This window comes from Letharia columbiana, assembly GCF_014066305.1.
Source record: "Letharia columbiana isolate WasteWater2 chromosome Unknown xpSc0000115_s0, whole genome shotgun sequence".
In the NCBI taxonomy this organism is placed as follows: Eukaryota; Fungi; Ascomycota; class Lecanoromycetes; order Lecanorales; family Parmeliaceae; genus Letharia; species Letharia columbiana.
The window spans coordinates 748-23618 of record NW_023501180.1 but is presented as its reverse complement, the minus strand read 5'-3'; the positions used below and the strand labels follow the sequence as shown (position 1 = coordinate 23618).

Here is a 22871-nt window from a genome sequence, read left to right as displayed (position 1 = left end):
TATTTACCGCTAATCTTAAGCACGTATATCTTATAATTCTCTTACACCCTAATAATCGCTATTTCTTTATTTTTACTATCTTAGATATTGAGTAATTATAACCTATACGAATATAATAGAGTTCGAAGTCTATTAATTTTATAATAACTAAGCTTAATTATAGAGCTTTTAACGCCTTATTACCTCTTTATAAAGAATTATTATTCTTACACTTAATATATTATAAGTACTTATCTATACTTATATTCTATACTAATAACCTATTTAGCGACTTTAACTCGTTTTAAGAGTAATACGATTTCTTACAAGAGTACTTTTTATTTAGAGTCGAATAGGTATATCTTAGACTCTTCTTTAAAAAGCTTAAATTATTTACTAAGAAGATTAAGGCCCTTAACGTTATATATTATATTAAAGATCTTATATATATATTAAAAGAACGAATTAAGAAGATTACTACGTAGTCGATATCTTTAAACTAGTCTAAAGTACGCGAGTTTCTTAAAGTTATTAATATTATACGTCGTTAAATTAGAAATTTTACTAAGATAGTAAGGCCTCTCTTAAGATTAATTAATAAGATTATTTAGAGATAAACTTAAGTAGAGTAATTATTATTCGAGATACTACGAGTTAAGTATACTATTAAAATAAGTATATATAATATCGACCTTAATCGAATAGTTTATCTATATATTAATATATTCGAGTTTATAGTAGAGTACGTAATTACTTAGTTTTAAATATCTATTTAAGTAGACGTCTATACTTTATAAAAGGCTTTCTATACTATATTTAGTAAGCTATAGAAGACTATTATAATTAATAAAGTACCGTCAAAGCCTATCGTAGCTAGAGATATTAAGATTTTAATTCTATATAATTTATTTACCTTTATATCTACTTAATGTAAGTATTCTATTTATAAAAGAAAGCTATACGCGATAATTATATTTTATAAGAAATACGATTATCTTTATAAGTACTTATTTAAGTAATCGATTATATATACTAATTATAAGCCGCTTACTTATTTCCTTACCTTAAACTTATATAAAGAAATCTATAGATACTAGGCGGATATCTTATAGCGCCTAAATATTATTATATATTATATTCTAGAACCTCGAAATAAAGTAACTAATACGCTATTAAGAACGTTATTTAATACGAACTATAGCGAGTTCTTATCTATTTAGAAAGTCTCTAATAGATTAATAAAGTAAAGCTTAAGATAAATATAAAAGAATAATAAGAATAGTTTCGAAGCCTTTCTTAAGTCTCTCTTAAGTACTAAGCGTAATAAAGTTATTAATAAAAGCATAATTTATAGCGTTCCTATATTTACCTCCTCTGCTATTATTGAACTTACTTAAATTAAAGCTTATCGCGACTTTCTATAGTATAATAATATCTATAAGCTTCTTTCGAATTAATATATAAGAATATCGTCTACTATACTCTTACGTAAGATCTATAATTATCGTATTTATAATAATATCTTATAGATCTTTCATCGAGGTATCGAAAGCTATCTACTATGTGTCTCGAAGAGTAAAGTACTTATAATTCTTATAAAAGCATATAATAATAGTAGATACTAGGCGAAAACTAATATTATAATATAACTTCGAAATCTATACTATTAGTTTAGATAGTCGAAGAATATTAAACGATATATCGAAGGCTACTTAATATATACTTAATATAAACCTATAACTCGATTATAGCCGCTTTATTCTATTATAGTAATATATTTATTTTAGCTAATAAGTATAAACTTTATTAAATCTCTAAATACTATTAAAGTAGAAAATAAGTATATTCTTAATCTCGACTACTATATATCTCGCTTTAATATATCTTTTATATATAAGATTAATAACATCGAGGATATTCTATAGTATTTAAAACTATTCTTCTTTATATATCGAAAGTCTTATATATTTTACCTCGATCGCGATTATTATTTCGACTATAAAGAACTTCGCGAATTTCTATAGTTAAAAGATATCGCTATTAACTATAGTTTCTCTATCTCTTATAAGTTTATAGATATAATCGAAGTTATAAATAGAATTCTCGAAGATATCGTTTATAAGCTTAAGAAGAAATAGAATATTAATCTAGTAGATATAGATAATTTAATTAACTTAAGAACTATCAGCTATCTAGATATTTCACCTAAGGATATTATACTAGATTCTCTATTAGAGACTTTATATATTATCGTTACTCTACTATCGCTATTAAAACGTAATATTTATACTTAAGCTATCTAGCTATAAGAGTCTTATAAGCTCGAAGTCTATATCTATCTTAAGTATCGGGCGAAAGTTTATAATATTATTATAGTAGCGTCTTTATATTAGAAGAAATATATAGTTATACGCTATAATAAGAATATTAAGTAGATTATTCATTATTTAAGAGACCTTATTATACTCTATTAGAAACATTTAGAAAAGCTTTAACCTCGTTAAAGAGAATCTTTTAAGAAATCGTTAGCTATAAAAAATAGAAACTTTATATTATAATAACTAAATAATAGAGATATTAGAGAAATATTCTATAACGACTATTTAAAGCTATTTATATCTTATATCGACTATCTAGCGGATTTAAATTCTTCTATATCTTAATAGCAGACTATTAGAAAGTCTTATAAGAAGCTTTATTAATATTACGTTACTATTTAATTAGATCTTTCTACTTATAAAAGACTTTCTCAGCTACTTACTAAAAAACTTTTTTTTTTTTTTTTTTTTTTTTTTTTTTTTTTTTTTTTTTTTTTTTTTTTTTTTTTTTTTTTTTTTTTTTTTTTTTTTTTTTTTTTTTTTTAAAAAAAAAGTCTTTTATTTTTTTTTTTTATTTTTTTTTTTTTTTTTTTTTTTATTAAATAGGGTGTGGTTTTTTTTAATTAAATCGAATTTTAGCCCTAGCCCTAAGTTAAATCGAACTCTAATCGCTTGCTATGCGTTTTTAATCTACTTTCATCACTATGAAATTAATTTAATCTATGTGATATATAGATATATATATATGGAGAGAGGCGCGCTAAGGTCTAATTAGAAAGGTGTATCGAATGTGGAGGATTGATTCGTAATAATTGCCTATAAAAAATAGAGAAAGGCCATATCCTTATGGGAAGAAGTATCGAAATATCGGAAAGAAATGGAGACAACATATTAATTAGTGATGTGAATCCCACATTATCTCCTACCGCAGTGAAATCATTCGAATAATAAAATAGCTGTCAGAGCAAGACATCGAACGGTTTTAATTCGTCCAAATATGTATCGTCCGATATTCCTCCTATAGAGGCCTAATTGACTGTGATCGTCGCAGTAGATCCTCCTCTTATGACGTTATTATAGTTCCTCCTCTTACTCCTTAATGCAGTGGGGATAATAGGCCAAGTTGCAGTGGTGTTCTCCGCTTACTAAGTGATGATTTGATATAGAACCGTGGAGAGCATATGACGTGGGATCTTGGAGAGCTGAGCCGTGTTTTTGACGATGGTAGCCTTATTACCGCTTGATTTCTCCGTAGTGTTCTCCGCATTTGCCTATTGTAGTTCCTCCTCTTACTCCTCCTCTTATAGAGTATCAGACTGAGTGGCTAGCTAAGTGGCTGACTGAGTGGATAACTGATATAACGTGGGATCTTGGAGAGCTGAGCCGTGTTCTTGACGATGGTGGCCTTATTACCGCTTGGTTTCTCCGCAGTATTCTCCGCAGTATTCTCCGCAGTGTTCTCCGCATTTGCCTGTTATAGTTCCTCCTCTTACTCCTTAATGTAGTGGGGATGATAGGCCAAGTTGTAGTGGTGTTCTCCGCTTGCTGAGTGATGATTTGATGTGGAATCGTGGAGAGCATATGACGTGGGATCTTGGAGAGCTGAGCCGTGTTCTTGGTGCTGGGGGCCTTATTGCCGCTTAATTTCTCCGCAGTGTTCTCCGCATTCGCCTACTATATTGACTTCTCTTGCACTGGCTGAGTGGATTGGTGTGAGATCGTGGAGAGTAGGCCTGTTGTGTCACTGCTGCTGATGACTGTCTCCGCAATATTCTCCGCAGTATTCTCCGTATTCGCCTGTTATAGATCCTCCTCTTGTTTAACTGAGTGCGAGGGTACCGAGGGTAAATGTGTTTATATTGGTGGAATTGGTAGAATTAGTAGAATTGGTAGAATTGTAGAAGAAGAATGATTACACAAATAGGTGGAAGGATTATTATCCGATCCCGGACGCGTCTGGTGTGACTACCATGGGAAACCCTCCGCACTATGCCTGATACGGTAGACCCGGAAGTGGGAATAGCGTCTGACGACTGAGGCAGATTCATGTATATACTTGGGAAGGTGAAAGTGAATCATGTCTTTTCGAGGAAGAGCCTGGGGCCAGAGGCCTATTTTGCTCCACGAGACCGCTCCTAAGTCTTCGACATGGACGTGTCTTCTCTGCCAGCAGACGCGACCCTCTCTGCGGTTCTCGACCTCCGCAAGAGCAAGACAGGAGCAGCATCAGAATAAGGGTCCTTTCAGGACAAGATTACGTACGGCCTTTGGAGACACCAAGGTCCAATGGAAGTACAGGATTCCTGTCGGACTTGGTATCGGCTTTCTTGGAGCTGTACAATTCTACAGAGTGCAGGAGCGGGAAAAGAAAAGACATCAGGCAGAGCAGGATGCGCTGGAATCGACTAAAGATAGCAAGGGCAGGCCCAGAAAGAGAAAACGCATACGGCCAAGCGGCCCCTGGTAGAAGGGAAAAAGTGCGCAACTCGAAGAGCTCTCAAGCTGACAAGTTCTAAGGCAGGTACAGGTTATGTCAACTCTCCCGTTGAAGGCGGTCTCAAGATTGTGGGGGCGCTTCAATGAGCTTGAAATACCCTACTATTTGCGGGTACCCGGTTTCAGGCTATATTCTTGGATCTTTGGGGTCAAGTGAGTGCCGAAAGTACCAGTGCAGACACTCACGCTGATTGGATACTCAGTTTGTCTGAGGCTGCCGAGTCTGATCTCCACCAGTACAAGAACCTCGCTTCCTTCTTCTACCGCACTCTGAAGCCTGGAGTACGCCCAATAGATACTAATGCGTCCGCCCTGCTGTCTCCCGCCGACGGCAGAGTCCTGCAGTACGGTATGATTGAGAACGGAGAAGTAGAGCAGGTCAAGGGCATGACGTATAGCCTTGATGCCCTCCTGGGCACAGAATTTCCAGAGAGATCAAAAGCAGAGGAAGAGAGTCCAAAGCCAAAGGAATCATCGGTCACGGCTGGAGATGAGGACATCGTCAAGGCTGACGAGGAATTTGCCACCGTGAATGGCATCTCGTATACGTTACCAAATCTCTTCTCAGGATCCAAGCTTCAAGAAGGTTCCAGGGCCATCGACATGTCGACGACACCGCGTTCCTCGTCAGAGAGTGAGGTTGGTGCCGACCTTGCTTTGGGCGACGGCAGTAGCCAATCGTGGTTCTCTTCAACCTCGAGGACGCCAACAGCTCTATACTATATTGTGGTGTATCTAGCACCAGGAGACTATCATCGCTTTCATTCTCCCGCGTCATGGGTTGCCGAAAAGCGCCGCCATTTTGCAGGAGAGCTCTACAGTGTCTCGCCATATTTACAGAGAACATTGCCCGGACTATTCACTCTCAATGAAAGGGTGGTGTTGTTGGGTCGTTGGCGATGGGGGTTTTTCAGCTTCACACCCGTTGGAGCAACCAATGTTGGATCAATCAAGATCAACTTCGACCGTGAACTACGCACAAACAGCCTGACCACTGACACAGCTGCAGATAGAGCGGCTGAAGAAGCATCCAATCGTGGAGAGCTTTACTCAGGGTTTGCGGAAGCTACTTATGGAGAGGCAAGCAGAATATTAGGGGGTCATGCACTGCGAAAAGGAGAAGAGATGGGAGGTTTCCAATTAGGGAGCTCTATCGTTTTGGTCTTCGAAGCACCCAAAGGGCGTCGTAAAAGCTTCGACGACGGGTGGGCTGAGCGATCAAGAAAGGGTGGTTGGCAATGGGGTGTCCAACAGGGACAGCAAGTAAAGTACGGTGAGACAATCGGTTGGGTCGAAGAGACATGATGGGTACTTGCCACGACAACCAAATCAAGTCTTTGTGCAGTTCGGTTATGGGCAACAAATCCCAAGCTCAATTCTACTTTTCTTTCCCGCTTTAATTATGCGAAATTCCTCCATTATACCTGGTTGATGCACAGTGTCAAGCGTGGATGTTGGCTACTCGGTCGACATTCAAAAGGCGTTCTTGTCCCTTCCTTCGGAAAAATATAGCAATTCTTGACCGTCAATTTCTTGGAGATAGCCACGTTCGTAAGGGCTCGCACATTCCTTTGTTGTAACGTTGTACTTGGATATTGAGCCTTGTCTCTTCAGCATCAGAAAGTAGCCAAATGGAGCTATTTAGGCTCTGCTTGGAGTCGTGACTAGAGGTATGATGCATATGCGTCTCACAAGCTGCATCATTGCTAAGGTTGAAAACAACGCCTATCGATAATTATAATCATGCACAGGCCTTTAAGATGTACATTCAGCTTTCCTGCAAACCCCAGACGAAGCCTCCACGTCTAATCCTTCAATGTTCTCATTTACACCGGATTAACAGCTTCCAAAATCTTCACTTCTCTTGCTTCTACCAAACAATGAAGACTGACGTTGCAGTCGATGATCAATGCTCCTTCCGCTAACGGTCATGAAATGGTAGAATCGCCCATCTGCAACGGTACTTCAGCCGATTCTCCACTTGTCGCTCTTTTCAATGCTGACCTTCAAGCAGCGGCTCTTGGAAGCGGTGCTCTGCTCTGCCCGCTGATTAGAGGACTGGTAGAATGACTATGTGTTAGGAGAATGCCGCATATCATTGCAACGGGAGAAATCTACGGGGAGCTGGAGCGCACCTTGACGACCTGCTCCGACTACACTCCATACGGCAGCGGCTCAGCAGGTGCTTCGTAACCTCACATTTACAGTAAAGTAGATGGAAGAAGCTTTTCAAAACTTTCAAGATGAGTCCTTCGCGGCATGAGAACTAGTGTCGGATCAGGTTTAGGAACTGCGCCTATGTATAGGCTCCTTTAGCGCGGCTCCTTGCTGAAAGAGCTACCTATGCGTCTCATAACAGTAGATTCGATAAAGTTGACTCTAGAGCTGCTCTACTTGGGCGTAGTGGTAGTGGTGGTGACTTGGCCCAAACGGAACAGGTAGCCCCTCCGAGAGGTAGATGATGGAGGACTATTCTCGCAAGCACAGCAGAGCAAAAATCCTTCTCCCTACTCCGAGCGAATCACGTCAGAGCGATTACAATTCCCGAGCGATTTACGAGAAATCATTCCCTCTATTCCGAGTCAGAATGTAAGGTAGTACCTACTGTAAATTAACACTAGCGCAGTAACTGGAAGACTATTTAAACCCCCTCCCTCCCTTCAAAAACATCTTCTTTCCCCACCTCCTACATCTACATTTACTTAAGGTCAAGCCTGCTTTGATATCTGCTTTCGATCAATCATCATTGATTTGCTACAACTGATTATTCTTTGTTCAAACATTACTACATCGGCTGATCCGCATCCATCCTCATCATACCTTAGTCTTTGGAGTAAATGCACGACAATCCGGACATCTAGTCCGCCTTGCTCAACGTAACCACTACGAGCACTACATTCCGAGAACAAGGGAGCGCCGGTATGGCCGGGCGTGGTCCACGCGGTCCACGAGGCGCCGGGCGTGGGGACCAATCACGTGGTCGTGGTGACGGGGGTTTAAACCCTTATGGAAGAGGCCGTGGTGATGGTGCAAATCCCCAAGACTTTGGCCGTGGAGGACGTGGTGACGGTCGTGGAGGGCGCGGTGATGGTCGTGGTGGGCGCGGTGACGGTCGTGGAGGAGCATCGTTTAGGAGGTTAGGCGACGATGAGCACACTCCAGGCTCCAAAATCTTCAGGTTTGTCCTGTGTTCTTGTTAGGTACCTTCCTCACTGACGTTCGTCATACTTCAGTCCCCCAGGAGAAAACATCACACCGGAAGCGGAGGTTGAGACCAAGGAAAATCAAATTGTCAAAGAGAACCAAGGTCTATCTTTGAGCACGCTCTCGCTGGCAGACTTCCAGCTACCCCTCCGACCGGAGTACGGAGTCGCGGGCACTGTCATCCATCTACGAACCAATTACTTCAAGATGACGATCAACGCTGGGAAGAAGCTGTTCAAGTATACCCTTACGCTGACGGCCAAACACAAAGAGCCCAAGAAGGACAAAAAGACAGGGAAAGTGAAAGCACCCCTAGTGCCACCAGAGCGTTCTAGGAAACGTCGGCAAGCTTTTGCGCTCCTCTTCCAGCATCAGGATTTCCGAAGCATAGGTCACGGGGTGGCCACAGACTATGGCTCAATCGTCATCACATCCAAGGAGCTTCCTCTCGATCGCGATGGGACCAAGGAGTACGTCATTGTTTACCAAGAGCTAGAAGATCGGGAGCCTGCATCAAATCCAATCCTTTACACCTTCAAATTTTCATATGGAGGACTAGTCCCAACGACAGAACTTCTTCGATACTTGGCTTCGACCCCTACTGACCCCAGCGACTTCACAGGAAAGGAGGACGCAGTCCAAGCCTTGAACATCATTGTTGCTCGTACGCCCAACCTCAATACAGGAGTCTTCCAAAGTGGTAAAAATAAGTTCTTCCACTACCCTACCGACCCCGAAACATACGACAAGCTCGGGGGCGGTCTCATTGCTGTCCGTGGCTACTACTCGAGTGTACGCACGTCTACCCTACGGACCCTACTCAATGTCAATGCTCAGACTTCGCCCTTCTACCCGGCGATTAATGTGCTAGATCTCATAACACAGCATGGACGTGGTGATTGGCTAACCGTGGAATACTTTCTCCATTTGCTCCGCGTTAAGACAAAGTACACGAAGTACAAGGATGGTACCGATGCAGTCAAAATCAAGACCATCATAGGCTTCTCGCAGCAACTGGATGATGTCCTCGACAACAAGGGCAAAGTCGTGACTGATGACAAAGGGAACGTTAAAAAGCGTAGGAATCTACAGGTTAATCCATTGAACGCACAACAGGTGACGTTTCAGTGTGAGGAATTTGACGGCAAGATCTTAACAGTTGAGAAATACTTCAAAGAGAAGTACAATATCACGCTCAATACACCACAAGCCTGGCTGCTTAATTGCGGCACAAGAGATAAGCCCGTCTGGATCCCGCCGGAGCTGTGTGAAGTAATGCCTGGTCAAGCATTCAGAGGCAAACTGAGTGACTATCAGACATCACAGATGATTCTGGTCGCCGCGAGAGGCCCTGCTGAGAACGCCCGTCGAATAGCGAACGGCGCTCATAGGGTTATTGGATTTCGAGGCAACAACCCAAGCTTGGCGGCATTCGGCGTTGGAGTCGACTCCAAGATGATTGTGATCCAAGGGAGAATTCTTGAAGCACCCCCAGTGACGTATGGCAGAAAATCTCAAATCACCCCCACTGAAGCATCTTGGAATATGAGAGGCAAGCAGTTCGCAAAACCAATCAAGATCACGAAATGGGCGTTCTTAAAATTGGGTGGTGTGCGTCTTGAGAGCAACCACATCGACTCGTTCAAGCGGGCTCTGAAGGATTATGGACTCGGAACCGAAGGTCCGTCCGCTCCTCAACCCTTTGAAGCTCCTCTCCCTGGCTCAGAGGACGCAAACGACGCTTCTATCGAGAAAGTTTTCAAAGCTATGTTCAGTACAGGAATAAAGATGGTTTTGGTGATTTTGCCAAATTCCAGTTCAGTCACCTACGCCCGCGTGAAATATTGGGGGGACGTCAAAGCTGGGATCCACTCAGTCTGTGTTCTCGCCGAGAATCTCTCCACCAAAGGCGCACAATATTATGCCAACGTTGCACTCAAATTCAACCTGAAAAATGGCGGTGTCAACCAACTTCTTCCAAACCAACTAGGGTTTCTGAACAACGGGAACACGATGGTCGTCGGTATTGATGTGACTCACCCGGCACCCAAGAGTATGGAGGGATCGCCAAGTATTGCGGCGGTGGTGGCAAGCATTGACAACGAATACGGTCAATGGCCTGGTAGCATCCGCTGCCAAGATTCTAAGAAGGAAATGGTATCGACATTGAAATTCATGATGCAAGAACGCCTCAAACTCTGGATAAAAACCAACAACCGAGGGCCAGAAAAGATATTAATCTACCGTGATGGTGTCTCTGAGGGTCAGTACAAGACTGTGCTTGAGGATGAGTTGGAGCAGATTCGGGAAGCTTGCAAGGAGATCTATGGGCCGAGGCCTCAGCCAAAGATCACCATTGTAATTGTCGGCAAGAGGCACCATACTCGATTCTACCCTACGGATGCTAGGACCGCTGACAATAAAGGCAATCCCGTGAATGGAACGGTGGTCGACCGGGGAGTTACCATGGAAAAAGGCTGTGAGTACTTTCACTTTCCTCCCTCTTTCGAGCAAGATCATGAGTCCCAGACATGTCGCGGGAATTAGACATGCCTTTGGTTTGTGTTATGGTCCTGACTTAGTCCTTGCAAACCAATTGAATGTGACAACGGAGGGGTTTGCTGACTCTACGATAGTCGACTTTTTCCTCCAGGCACACGCTGCCCTCCAAGGCACGGCGAAACCTTCGCACTACGTCGTGATTCTTGATGAGATGAAGCTTGGTGCTGAAGAGCTTCAGACCATCACTCATCATCTGTAAGCTTTTCCTCCTGCCCCTTTTCCCTTTCCATCTCAGAGAGGCACGCCTGACCTGTGAAAGCTGCTATGGTTTTGGAAGGGCCACAAAAGCCGTGTCGATATGCCCACCTGCTTACTACGCCGACATTCTTTGCGAGCGCGGCCGATGCTATCTTGCAAAATACGTCAACGGACGTTGGCCTCCAGGCAAAGAATTTGACTGGAACGAAGCGCCTTGGACTGGAGGTGTCCACAAGGAGTGAGTCTCATTTGCACGGCTCCATTCTTGTCGATCCTAGCTGATCAGCTTTTAGATTAATCGATTCGATGTTCTACATCTGAATGGGTGTTTCACGTCGGCTACAGCGCCGCTACAAAGATGAACGACGAGACAGATTAGGCCATATACAGCTCTGGTGGCTCCTGCATCAGTCACTCGAACTCCCAGTTACGACACCCGGTTCTTGCAGTGCTTGCATTTGCACCTAATCCATGGTTTCGAAATATTTGAGGCGGCCCCGATTGAATGATGGAGACCATGGACTTACTTTCTTTTTCTTTGTGGCGATTTGGTTTCTTGCGTTTGAGCATGACATTCAAATGCGGATGATACGACGGTTTTAAGCCTTTTACGAAATGATGATTGACGATCGATGTTGATGGGTCCCTTGCATGATGGCAGAGAGGGTCCTGCTGCCGATCTGGAAGACTGCAATTAGAAGCATCCAAGCGAGTCTGTTAGCGAGCATTATTGAGATAGCAATGAAAGTATTAATACCAAATCGTTGTCCCCACGATGCCACGTAGAGTGAATCCGCAAGAGTGTCGGTGCTGCACACAACAAAGACAAGAAAAGCGTATTCCAGCAATGCCCAAAGCATGCCACCGCTGCCTACGAATGCTTTTCGTATATCGAACGCAATTGACATCGCCATAGGAAGGCTGACAAGACTTCAAAATCCGTTCTTTTCTATCAGGAACCATCGTATGATACACAGGCAAGCCAATGCACCCCTAGGCGGAGTATCTAACCACAAATGCGCTCATGTGACGCCAGAAACAATGCCAAAATCTCGGTACTTCCTGGATCTCTCACTGACATCTACGCGGAAGAATCCTGACCACATTTCACGTCTTTTCATCCTCACTTTCAGTATCAGTGTCCGTTTCGCTCGTGTCCTCGGCTTCGCCCTCAGTGTCACTTTCCTCGTCACTCGACTCAGCGGTAGCTGTGTGTTTCTTTGGTCGTTTCGGCGGGGCAGCAAGGCCGGAGACGCCGCCGGTCTTGAGGGCATTCATTTGACCTGCTAGTGAATCTATGAATTTTTTACATTAGTTTGTGTCTCGATGCCCGCGGGAGATGGAAATGCGTACCCTCTTCAGGCTCACTGATCTCATCCTCTTCATTGTCCATTGCGACAGCCTTTGCGCTGTCTTCCACTTCGAGCACGACCTCTCTCTTGCTGTCCATCCCGATATAGCTATCACAGACCAAATGCATCACGAACGGATACTTCCCCGCATGCGGCGGGGCTTGAAATTGCATCTTGAAAGTCTGCATGTTGAACGTTGGATTGCCTTGGTCATCGAGCAAGGCTTTATTAAAGGTGGTCATTGTGAAGGGTGGCACGGCGACCTTGCCCATCTTGCTGTCTGCGAGAAAGACGTGCCAGCGTGGCGAGTGATCACGAGGGAAGTAAGGTGCATATGCCAGCGGCGGTTGCAGTGGCTTTTCTACGTCCGATGACGGAGCTGCATCACCCTCACGCAGTCTCGCCTTCCTACCCTTCCCAGATGGTTTGCGACCAAGAAGCGCATCGAGATCATCCTCGTCTGGATCGATATCCTCAAGGTCTAGTTCGTTCACTTCAGGAACGTTGGCTATGCCGGGAGGGATCACGCGAGCTTTGACGACGAATTGGACGAGCGAGCCGGTGGTGACGAATCGTTCACCCATGACTTTAAAGAATACCTTTTCAACATTGAGTCGAGGAAATTGGCGAGCCACAGCAACAGCATCATTGTATTGAGCCGGCGTCAGAACCCCAGGTTGGTCAGTAGCAAGCTTGCGCCGCTTGTATTCTGGCAATGACATGAATTGTTGGACGGTCAAATGCTCTCTTGACAACCGTACTTCGATCCTTCGGGCGATTTCAGGTGTGACATGTGGGAGCTGGAGGAGGGGCGAGGCGTTTGGAGGAACGGCTTGAATGAGGTGTTGTGATACGCGATAAGTGGAGAGCAGTTGTGGGACGCTGCCGAACGCGAGAGTGATGGCAGTGAAAGCCTCATTCAGTTTTAAAGCGAGAGGTGCAGCTTCGTATTTCTCTGCGAGTTTTTAGTGGTTATGTATTGGGCGAGAGATTTTAGGAACACTGACCATCATCAAGTGACGACCCATCCAGCCTTACCCTTCCGAGATAGGCCCAGACGAGAGCAGAGGCTTTCCTGCGAGCGCCTTCGTAGCCTTGAAGCTTCTCTTGATCTCTAGGCGTGAGTCCTGATACTGAGGGATCAGGACCGTTTTCCCGCGCGATGCTCTTCTCGATCTTGCCCAAGCCTGAGTCCATCTTATTGCCACTTAGAACTTCCTTATACTCCTCGCCGCAACTCAACGCATTGACGACGTCTCCATCTGCGAGATCTTCCCTGTATTCCTTGAACAGATTGCCCGCACTGGCGAGGAGAACGTTCTCTTTAGTCACACGCTGTGTCCCGTACCACCACTTCCCCACGATATACGGCAACAGAACTCCCAGAAGCAAACCGTATACCAGTAGCACGTATTTTCCGTTTCCATCTGTGACGATGAACATTGGTAGAGCGATTCCAATACTGAAGCTTTGTTTTCCATCTGGATGGCCGTACTGTATGTAGTTGTTGCGGATTTCCTCGTCAGTCAGAGCTTTGAAAGCTTTGGACACTTCAACCCAGTAATCGTTGACATCCTCGGCAGTCTGGTTCTTGGACTCGTCAATCACCGCCTTGTCTGGATGGTAAACCCTCGACAGATCTCGATATCGTTTCTTGATCTGTGCCTCGCTTGATGACTAGGGACAATCAGCGTCCAGGTGCTAGCACGGGTTTCTTCCTTCTTACTCTTGAAATATCCAGTATACTATAGGGGTCCCAAATTTTTGGCGCAGTTGTCTTTGTAATCATGATCAGGTACATCATCCACGCCATTGTCAAGTAGCCCATAGCCACTGTTGTAATCCTCTTCAGCCTCCTCTCTCGCCGCCATTGCTTCCTTTTCTGCCCTTGAATAAGAGCGTCATCTGCAGGCTTGAAATTGGACTTGATTCTAGGGGCAGTATCCTCTATGTCTAATTCATCATCAGTGTTTTGTTCCACTCCTCGCGGGCGAGTGAATAGCTGGGGCTCTGACCTTTGTCCGGCTTGAGGAGGGAGTATGACAGGGGAAGGGTGACGAGGGCGGAGATGGTGAGAATGAAGTAAGGAAAGAATTGACCCTGATCCTTTGTCAGCACCTCATTATTTCCAGAGAAGCAGGACCAGGGACCTGCTCGTCGTAGTTGTAATCTGTTGACATGCTGAAGACTTGGGCGCCCTTAGGCGCAAGCTTTGCTGTGCTGATGCCAGGATACTTATGATGAGTGCGGGAGACTCAGGCTCCAAATTAGGGGGGAGAGAGTTGAAGAAGGGACGTAGTCATGCGGTAACAAGGAAGAGTGTGGGTGTGGGTGTGGGTGTGGGTGTGGGTATGAGTGATGGGTGTGGGTGATGGGTAGGGAGGCCCAATGGGAAATATGATACTCGTACTCTTTGTCCTTGAGGCCACTGAGCCACTTTATCCAGCCCATAATCTTAAAGTATTCCGGGCCGACTTTTATACTTTAGACTTTCGGGCTAACCTTCAGCCTCAAGGGAAGGAAGGTACCTTACAGTACTGTATATCGTATCAAGTAAAGTATACCTAGGCGTAAAGCAGAACATGGCCCCCTCGGCAAAAATGTCACGCTCTCCTTTGACTCTCTTTACTGTCAAGTAAATGTACTGTCTTGTTGATTTGTACGCAACCGCCGCGTGGAGCGTTACAGCTACTCGTCATCTACCCATAGCATACATGAGCACGTTTGCCTTCACAGCATCTCACGAATTGCGGAGAGGGTAAGTTGGAAAAAAGCTTCGAGATACCTTCACCGGTCAAAGCTCTCTGACCTAACTCCGCGATTGTCATCTGCTAGTGCTGCTGCCACTTGCTTGCTTCTCTTTGCACTTGACTTAAGATTGTAGGTAAGCAAGCAAAAGTAATTAACGTATAATTAATTATATTATTTACTTTGCTAGGTCCTTTTTCATTTACCCCTTTCCACCTTTTCCTCTCTCACCGCAGGTGCCATTAGAACTACCGCGCAAATGGGTATATACACCCAGGAATCGATTTGTCCAAAAACATTACACTGTGTAAGAAGTATCGACTCCAAGCGATATCGACTGGCCGAGATCATACATCATGTCTTCATCAAGGAGTGTGATAGTCGTAAAAGGAGTGCGAGGCGCATAGAATAACCATCTTTCTGTATCCAAGATACAAGCCATTCGCTGGCCTCTTAGACCAGCGCCATGAACGCAACCAAGCCAGCCAAAGCGGCCACTGCAGGCTTGTTGGTGGGCGCTGCACCCTTGAAAGCGAGCGGTGACGTGGAAGTTGGGGTGGACGTTTGTACGGGGTATTCGGGTTGACCCTCAGTTGCTTCAGTGATAAGCGGAGCGCTTGGTACTGTGGTACTGGCGGGCGTAACTTCCGGCGTACTCTCAAATTCTGGTGTCTTGGAGGTCGCCTCAACCTCCGGGGTGATCGTTCCTGTTTCCGTCTCCTTCTCCGGTGTGGTCATGACTACGGGCGTTGGAGAAGCTGGCGTCTTAATCTCGGTTTCAGTCTCCTTTTCCGGGGGTAGAGTACTGAGTATCGTAGTTGGGGTCTCGAAGATGGTGGTTTCGATCATAATTGGAGTCGGAGCTGGGGTCTGAACCTCGGTTTCAGTCTCCGTTTCTGGGGGTGGAGTACTGAACACCGTAGTTGAGGTCTCGAAGATAGTGGTTTCGATCATGATCTGAGTCGGAACTAGGGTCTCAACCTCGTTTTCAGTCTCCTTTACAGGTGTGGCTACGAGAATGGGTAAGGTTGTGGTTATTGGAAATGTAGATATCGAACTGGTCGTGATGGTGAAGGTCTGCGTGATAGGTACGGTTTTAGGCGTCTCGCTGATTGTGACAACAGTGCTGGTTACTACGTAATTCGACGAGTTAGTTTCGAAGTCTTCTTGCGTTCCAAATCACACATACCTGGGCAAGAGGTGGTCGTGTAGGTTATCAGTTTCGTGGTGGAAACGACCGTCTCGACTGACTTGGTGACGACAGGCGTAATGGGGACGGGGATCGTAGTAACGCTAGTTAGTACGGTGGTCTTTGTAAGGGTGACAGGCACTGTCGAGGTTGTAGATTCTTTCGTGATGACGGTTGAAGTCACCGGACAAGTCGTGGTACTGTTGAGTTTGATTAGCATTTACTTCAAGTTACTAAGCAAAGGTTGAATCGCGCTAGAAATTCACACTCACGTTATGTACACTGTGCTCGTTGTGAAGCTGGTCGACTCGGTTGATTTGGTGACGATGGGTTTCGTCTTGACAACAATCTCCGTGGTATTAGTCACTTGTTTCGGAAGTGTCATAATGCTGGTGAGTACTGTGGTTTTCGTGAGGGTCATTGGCACAGTGGTGATTGACGATTTAGACGTCACGACGGTGGATGTCACTGGGCAAGTGGTACTCCTACATAATATCAACGTCAGCGCTTCTGTTGGATTTTTGATCAATTACGAATCGCTCCGGAAAAGCTCACGTTATGTATCTCGTTGTAAGGCTTGTGGTCCCTGTGGTTTTAGTCTTGGTCACCGGGACCCTCGTGATGCTCGTTATGACGGTAGTCTTCGTTTCAGTAACGGGGACAGTCTCCGTTGTGGAACCAGTCGTAATGATGGTCGACGTGACTGCCCGATTCGTGTTAGTCGAAAACTTTCCCTGAGTGCGTAGTAAAGCTCACCTGGGCACGTCGTAGTGGTGATAAAAATGGTGCTCGTGGTATAGCTGATGGTCACGGCACTGGGTGACGTAGGAATCGTCTCGGTCTTGGTTTTAAAAATGGTGGTCTGCCCCGTTTTTAGCTCCTTCCCTGTTCCACTTCCCAAGAGATACACACATTTGAGTAGATTGGAGTCTCGCGAGGTAGAGAGACGGAGGGGACCACCACAGTGGTTCCATTGGATGGCTTCAGTGGAGGGGGTGTAACCGATGGTGGAGGTAGGGGAACAGTCCCGATCGAGGTTGTCTTCTTTGGTGGTGGTGGTCGTGGTGGCGGAGCAGTCCCGATCGAGGCTGTCTTCTTTGGTGGTGGTGGCGTGGCAGTTCTATAGCAGCCTCCCTTGCAACTGGTGACTACAATGGTGGAGGTAGTTAGGGTTGTGTGATAGGCGCTTCCGGAACTGATCGTAAGAGGGCACGTGGTGACGGTGGTGTAAGTGGTCAATGTCTCGGTCTCGGGATAGGAGCTATCATATGTTAACATCGAGGGTGTCGATGATGTCAGGTACGAACACACGTAGAGGAATTCCAACCTGGAAACCACCGATTCTCCAAGCCGTTGGCGGCGACAGTAGCGGCGACAACGGTAGACAAAGTGAGAAAGGACTTCATTATGGCGAAGCGCTGCACAAGTGGTAGGAGTGTGGAAACGCAGGAAGAAAAGGTGGATCTTGTTCAGAGGAACAAAACGAGAGAAAGAAGAAGAAGAACCGTAGCGAGCGAGTCCTTGCTACCTAAAGCGAGTGTAAATCAGGTTACAAGAGAAAGGAAAAGAGGCGGGCAGAGGCAAGATGATAAAGGCATCCCAGTTGCTTTGGTCTACAAGCACTGCAGATGGATCGTCCCCATCTATTCAAGCAAACGATCACGTCAGACGGATATGACCAGATCCTATCGTGTGGCTTCGTATCTGCCAGCTCATGCATGTCATGGCCTTGCTAGTGGTATACCGTCCTGGATTGGCGTCTTGGAGGCTCGTGGAAATTATTGTACGATATTTTTTTTGTCTCTCTCTCGGAACTAGCCTCAGTATCCTTTTCTGCAAGATGCCGCTAAAAAACGATTGGCGTCGACATTAAAAGCAGGCTGCAGGTCGAGAAGGCCATGCCAAGGGTGGAAGAAAGCTAGTGGCAGGTAAGCGAGCATCTCAGCATCTGCGGCCCTAACGACGCACATATAAGGGAACCATGAATTCGCAAGCCCGCGACGGATGAGTAGGAGTTCCTATTTTTCCATTTAGCATCTGCTCATTGCATGAATTACTAAAGCGGTGAGCATATGCGAGCAGAGATATCGTTGTGCCCGTTATTTGCCTTGGCAGTAGTATGCGCAGATGTAGAGAGATGGTCCTTCCAGCTTGTTTCCCAGGTCAGTTGGAAATAGTAGGACCGCAAGGGCGATTACCTTAGCTCAGAAGACAACCACGGAAATCGGAGATGTCCAGGCAAGGATATCGAGGGTGTGAAGCTTTCCCATGTGCTGTGGCTCTTAGCGACCGAGGACGGGGTTCTTTACCACTCGAACACGCCTTTTGGCTGCTTCTACACATTGGTCGCCAACATTTTTGGGTCTGATGCATGAATGTGTACTATACGACTGGGAAGAGAAGTGCCGCTTTTTCTGACAAATGTCTTGCCTGTGTGCTAATGAGAGGGAGGTAAGAAGAATAATGTGTGGAGCGCATGGGCAAGGGATGGGCAAAGGATGGGCAAAGGATGGGCAGTCTTCCGCACTCACCGGCTGAAAAGAGTGGTGGTTGACAACATGGACAGAGTATACCTAGAAAGAAAAACGTGATGGCGGGGCAAGCTAAAGTACCCCGCCATCTCCTATCTACAGTTAGCCTCGTAGAGCAGCGATCGACAAGCCCCACATTCCTTCCCGTCAGTGCACCACCAAGGAAGAAGGAAGACATTCGAAATATAGCAACAACGAAAAAACAAAGCATGGGCTTTCTTTTTGGTCTTTTAAAATTACCTTTGTAGCTTGTCAACAATCCACGATGATTTCATATCTCAACATCCTGTTCATCGTAGGCAGTAACTATGGATGTAGCAATGCAGTAGTGGGGCCCTTAAGTGGTTTCCTAGCATATGTCCTCAGGTCTTGGTGGATCTTGTGTCTGACATGCATGAGCCAGACCGCTCCCCCCCCTTGCTCCGAGCCGGTGCAGGATATAAGGGAATAAACCTGCGGGCATATAATGTGTCTGCTTTCCATCATTTTGGCTACATTTGAATCCTAAAACATGGCCCTCACCGCCAGAAAAAGTTGGGAGGACCAATGATGAGGACAACAACATGTCCGCAACACATAAGTATAACTTGGCTGCCAACCTTCGAACCCAGCCGAGTCATCGCGCTTGGACGTTGTTCTTGAGCTGTGCCTCGTATCCTTGTCGGCTATGATATGTAGCTAGTCAGTAGCGCTCACGTAGCGATTTCGCCATTGATACTCCGTATTCGAAATCATGTCAATAATAGAACACTCCATCTCAGTCGTCGCTCTCGTCGCTTCCACTGTGCCAGCCATTCTCGTATGCTTCGCTGATCTGGCCAAGGCCGTTAGAAAGTGTCTCGCGCTCGTCAAGATTTGCCATCCTGCTGACCACCCTTTGGAGAGCTTTGACTCGGTTAGAGATCCCCGATGTGGTTGAAAGCGAGGTGTGAACCGCAACTTGGGTGAGACCCGGCGAGAACGACAAGATTGGCGGGAAGCTATCGAGGATTGGACACTCAAGCGAGGAGTGATACCTGCACGGGATTAGTTGCATAAGGAAATGTCCTCCGCAGTGGCAGAATCCTTGACAATGTTGGCGTCACGAACCTTTCGATGACTGGCAGACCAGCAAATCGCCTTCGTTTTCGTGCGTAAGTGATCTCGCCTTCCTCCGCTTCTTCATCTCTGGCTGCTTCAACCTTTGTCCTCGTAGTTTCCACGACACCAAAGACATGGTCCGATACATCGTGCTGAGTAGCAAACGGAGATGGGGATCGAGCGTTACAACACGAAAGGTCCATGTCCAGTCTTGGCTCAGCGAGCTTCAATCCGTCCTCTTCGACCAGAGTGCCGTTATTTGCTGATGGCGCTCTATCATCAGTAGTCCCATTGGTGGTTGCAATTACGAGCGGCGCGGTTTCGGGATCGAGCATGCTGCACCGCAGCTGGGCAATCCGGTGATTCCCATGAACATTCAACGCTCCCTCCAGGTTATCAAGAAACCCGCGCTTCTGGGTGTCATGCCTTAGTCTTGTCGGCAGTGTAATACTTTCCAATGCAGCCGAGAGGAGTGCTGAGGTATGCCATTGCGAAGTCCGGTCAAAGTGTACATACTGTGGGAGTTGTGTCGATGGTATTGATAATGGAATGTACATAGATGCATGCGTCGACATCTCGCTGATCATTCTCGCGGCATTGACGGTCCTTAGCAGTTGCTTGGCCTTCTCATCGCAGTCAACAAGTGTTACATCAATGCGGGACGACAGGACCGACTTTCTGCCCTTTGCCCTGCTCTTCTTCAAACCCCCATGTCCATATCGACACCTTCCCGAACTCGTCTCTCAAGCTCTCGACGTATTTGGCTGCAAAGGCGCTCCATGCATCATCTCCACCTGTAAATACCTGGATGCCCTGCATCTGATCGCACTCCTCAGCCCAGACTCTCACGTCTCGATCTAGCAAGTCCACGTCCCTATCCATGCTCGCGAAAAGTTCTTCACCACTTTCCCATTTCTCGAATGGCATAAGTGTGGAACCTAGCTCGTAATCGTTGATTTGCACTATTGATCGCGGATGGTAGAATACGCGATTGAAATCTGACCAGTATCTTACGGTCTCGGTACTTAATTTCTGTGCACTAGGAACGCCTTCGTCGAGGCTTCGTTGGAACTCAGATTGCTCAATGCCAGGATCTTGATGCAAAACAACATTGCCATCCCTATTCTACCACAATTCTTGTCAGTATAGTAGTCTCTACTCACGCTTCTGCACATGAACACCGTTTCTTACCAAACGCCTTTCCCTTGTTCAACCCCTCCATCTCCGCTGATCTGCTGGTCATACAAGCCCCCCATTTCCTTAAACCCCCAAAGCCGCCCTTAAGATCATAAATCAAGGTCCTTGGCGTGTATGTCTCCTCTCCCCTTGCTCCGATACCAGGACGGAAATGTACATCATGGTCAACAGGGGAAGCTTGAGTGCTGTCATACGTAAAGTAGGATTCCTACCAAGAAGAAAGGGGAAGTGCAAGTTAGATGATGTTGCTGCAGAGTTGGCGTTGAGGGCCAGGAGCGGGAAGATACCTGTGTGTTCCAGAAATGAGTGGCGACGTAGTTCGCACGGTGGCCAAGCTGGATCGTCAGGATCTCATGCATAGTTGGGGAAAATTGGGCATCATATCAGAAACATCTGAATATTGGATTGATGGCGAAGTCAGAGAATCGTGACTTTCTACAGAATACTGACTAGCCACTGTATGCACCCCACGACCGCTTGCGGTATTAATAGCGGCACTACTCTACTCGTTATTTTCTGAAGTTAATATTCCATGATCATAACATCTCACTCTCAGCATGTCAACAGCCAAACGACGTAGAGGGCACTCGCTTCATCTTGAACTTCCCAATCGCGATGCAGAAGAACTGCCACCGGTTGCCGCCGTTTTCCTTATTCTTTTCGACGTCAAGGCAGGGTAGGCTTCTGAGAACTCCATAGTTGCTCGGACAAGGGCTTAAGGAATACTAGTTACACGATAGCATGGAAGCAGTCGATGCCTGGGTGTATGCCTACACCCTTCCAGCCCTGAGACTGTGCTGACTGCTACGGTAGTAGAACTCAACGAGAGCGTGGAATACAAATCCCTCCCTTCTGGGCTACACAATGTCCGAGAAGATCTCATGTACGCTGTCTACTCGTACACTATCATTGCTACAATAAATTGATCAAATGCAAGATACTTCGTCCACGACAACGGCTATGCTGGCATCAGTGCTTTCCTCAACGAGCCCGCCGAGGAGGCGGATCGAAATGCGCTCATGCTGGCTGTAGGAGCACTGGTACCATTGAGCTATGGTAGGCTTGGGAAAAGCTGGAAACACGCCTCGGGATTGAAAGAATTGGCGAAGTGAGTGGGTGTCCATTTGTACTCTTGAATGGTTGCTGACATGGCCAGGACCCTCGTCCAAGATCCTACGAAGACCCGTACGTTATACCCTCCGAGGCAATCTCTCCCCATTGATGCTGTCCTATAAGTCGTCAGACGTGTCTAAAGAGTTCTCTGCTCCTAAGACATGTCTCGCGACTCAGAATCCCTCCCCAAAAAGTAATGCTGACTCCGGCACCATCAAGAGCCACTGAAAGATTTTTGGCTGGCACACAAGCTTCCAACTGAGGAAGACTCCCAGAAGGAAGCAGCAGAATCACCTTCGGACGGACAAGCAAAGCGAAGACAAAGTCAAGGCTCGCCCAACGGCAAAACGCGCAATCGCCATCGTGCTGTCTCAACAGCGTCTGCTCTTGCCCCGCCAGGGCAATCACTGTCGTCTCATCATCCAGCTCTTTCACTGCCTGTGTTACTAGACACTTTCGGGCCCCCTGATATTTCCTTTGTACAAGGCGGCGCTGTTACGGAAAAGAATACTGTTTGTGGGCCAAGCGCCTGTTGAACTGGCTTGTAATTTTGGTAAGTAAAGTTCTCGAATTACCGTTACTTTGGCTGAAATGTGTCTTCAGTGTACGACATCTCAGTTGTTTCCTGTATCCCATCCTCTGTCTCTGACCTCCTCCCCACTCGAACCTCTACCCACTCGCCTGCGGCCACTTTTCGCAGCAGGTGTCCACGACATGGCAACCCTAGCTCAAGGCTCCCGAGACATCAATCCGAGCTCCGAAGTCACTGATGAGGGCATGGGATATGGGTGGGTGGCCTGTACCACAGATGATATCCTCTCTCACAAAGACCACCTTTTCGATACCCTTGTCACTATTCCGCCATCCTACTCGAAACAAGCTAAAGAGAAAATTTGGCCGCGCG

At 46.0% G+C, this 22871-nt stretch overlaps 6 protein-coding genes across 6 annotated transcripts; 3 read left to right on the top strand and 3 right to left on the bottom strand.

Annotated features, from left to right (window-relative positions):
- Positions 1 to 4374: 4374 nt before the first annotated feature.
- On the top strand, positions 4375 to 6098 carry HO173_013351 (uncharacterized protein; the record flags this gene model as incomplete). Its single annotated transcript, XM_037315171.1, has 3 exons — positions 4375 to 4760; positions 4815 to 4946; positions 4997 to 6098. 3 exons carry the CDS (start codon positions 4375 to 4377, stop codon positions 6096 to 6098), a joined length of 1620 nt encoding a protein of 539 aa, XP_037157943.1.
- A 1616-nt stretch (positions 6099 to 7714) lies between these two features.
- Positions 7715 to 11078, top strand: HO173_013350 (uncharacterized protein; the record flags this gene model as incomplete). The annotated part of the gene is made up of 5 exons (XM_037315170.1): positions 7715 to 7971; positions 8027 to 10476; positions 10634 to 10754; positions 10819 to 10995; positions 11051 to 11078. The coding sequence occupies 5 exons, from the start codon at positions 7715 to 7717 to the stop codon at positions 11076 to 11078; spliced, it is 3033 nt and encodes a 1010-aa protein (XP_037157942.1).
- Positions 11079 to 11864: 786 nt separating this feature from the next.
- Positions 11865 to 14289, bottom strand: HO173_013349 (uncharacterized protein; the record flags this gene model as incomplete). Its single annotated transcript, XM_037315169.1, has 6 exons — positions 11865 to 12052; positions 12111 to 13064; positions 13117 to 13786; positions 13836 to 14062; positions 14125 to 14209; positions 14260 to 14289. The coding sequence occupies 6 exons, from the start codon at positions 14287 to 14289 to the stop codon at positions 11865 to 11867; spliced, it is 2154 nt and encodes a 717-aa protein (XP_037157941.1).
- A 1021-nt stretch (positions 14290 to 15310) lies between these two features.
- HO173_013348 (uncharacterized protein) lies at positions 15311 to 17452 on the bottom strand (the record flags this gene model as incomplete). Its single annotated transcript, XM_037315168.1, has 7 exons — positions 15311 to 15990; positions 16047 to 16246; positions 16319 to 16531; positions 16602 to 16749; positions 16803 to 16908; positions 16959 to 17307; positions 17358 to 17452. 7 exons carry the CDS (start codon positions 17450 to 17452, stop codon positions 15311 to 15313), a joined length of 1791 nt encoding a protein of 596 aa, XP_037157940.1.
- A 1882-nt stretch (positions 17453 to 19334) lies between these two features.
- HO173_013347 (uncharacterized protein) lies at positions 19335 to 21213 on the bottom strand (the record flags this gene model as incomplete). The annotated part of the gene is made up of 4 exons (XM_037315167.1): positions 19335 to 19593; positions 19667 to 20280; positions 20333 to 20782; positions 21142 to 21213. The coding sequence occupies 4 exons, from the start codon at positions 21211 to 21213 to the stop codon at positions 19335 to 19337; spliced, it is 1395 nt and encodes a 464-aa protein (XP_037157939.1).
- Positions 21214 to 21411: 198 nt separating this feature from the next.
- On the top strand, positions 21412 to 22503 carry HO173_013346 (uncharacterized protein; the record flags this gene model as incomplete). Its single annotated transcript, XM_037315166.1, has 6 exons — positions 21412 to 21530; positions 21584 to 21618; positions 21668 to 21737; positions 21792 to 21962; positions 22011 to 22039; positions 22187 to 22503. 6 exons carry the CDS (start codon positions 21412 to 21414, stop codon positions 22501 to 22503), a joined length of 741 nt encoding a protein of 246 aa, XP_037157938.1.
- Between the last annotated feature and the right edge of the window lie 368 nt (positions 22504 to 22871).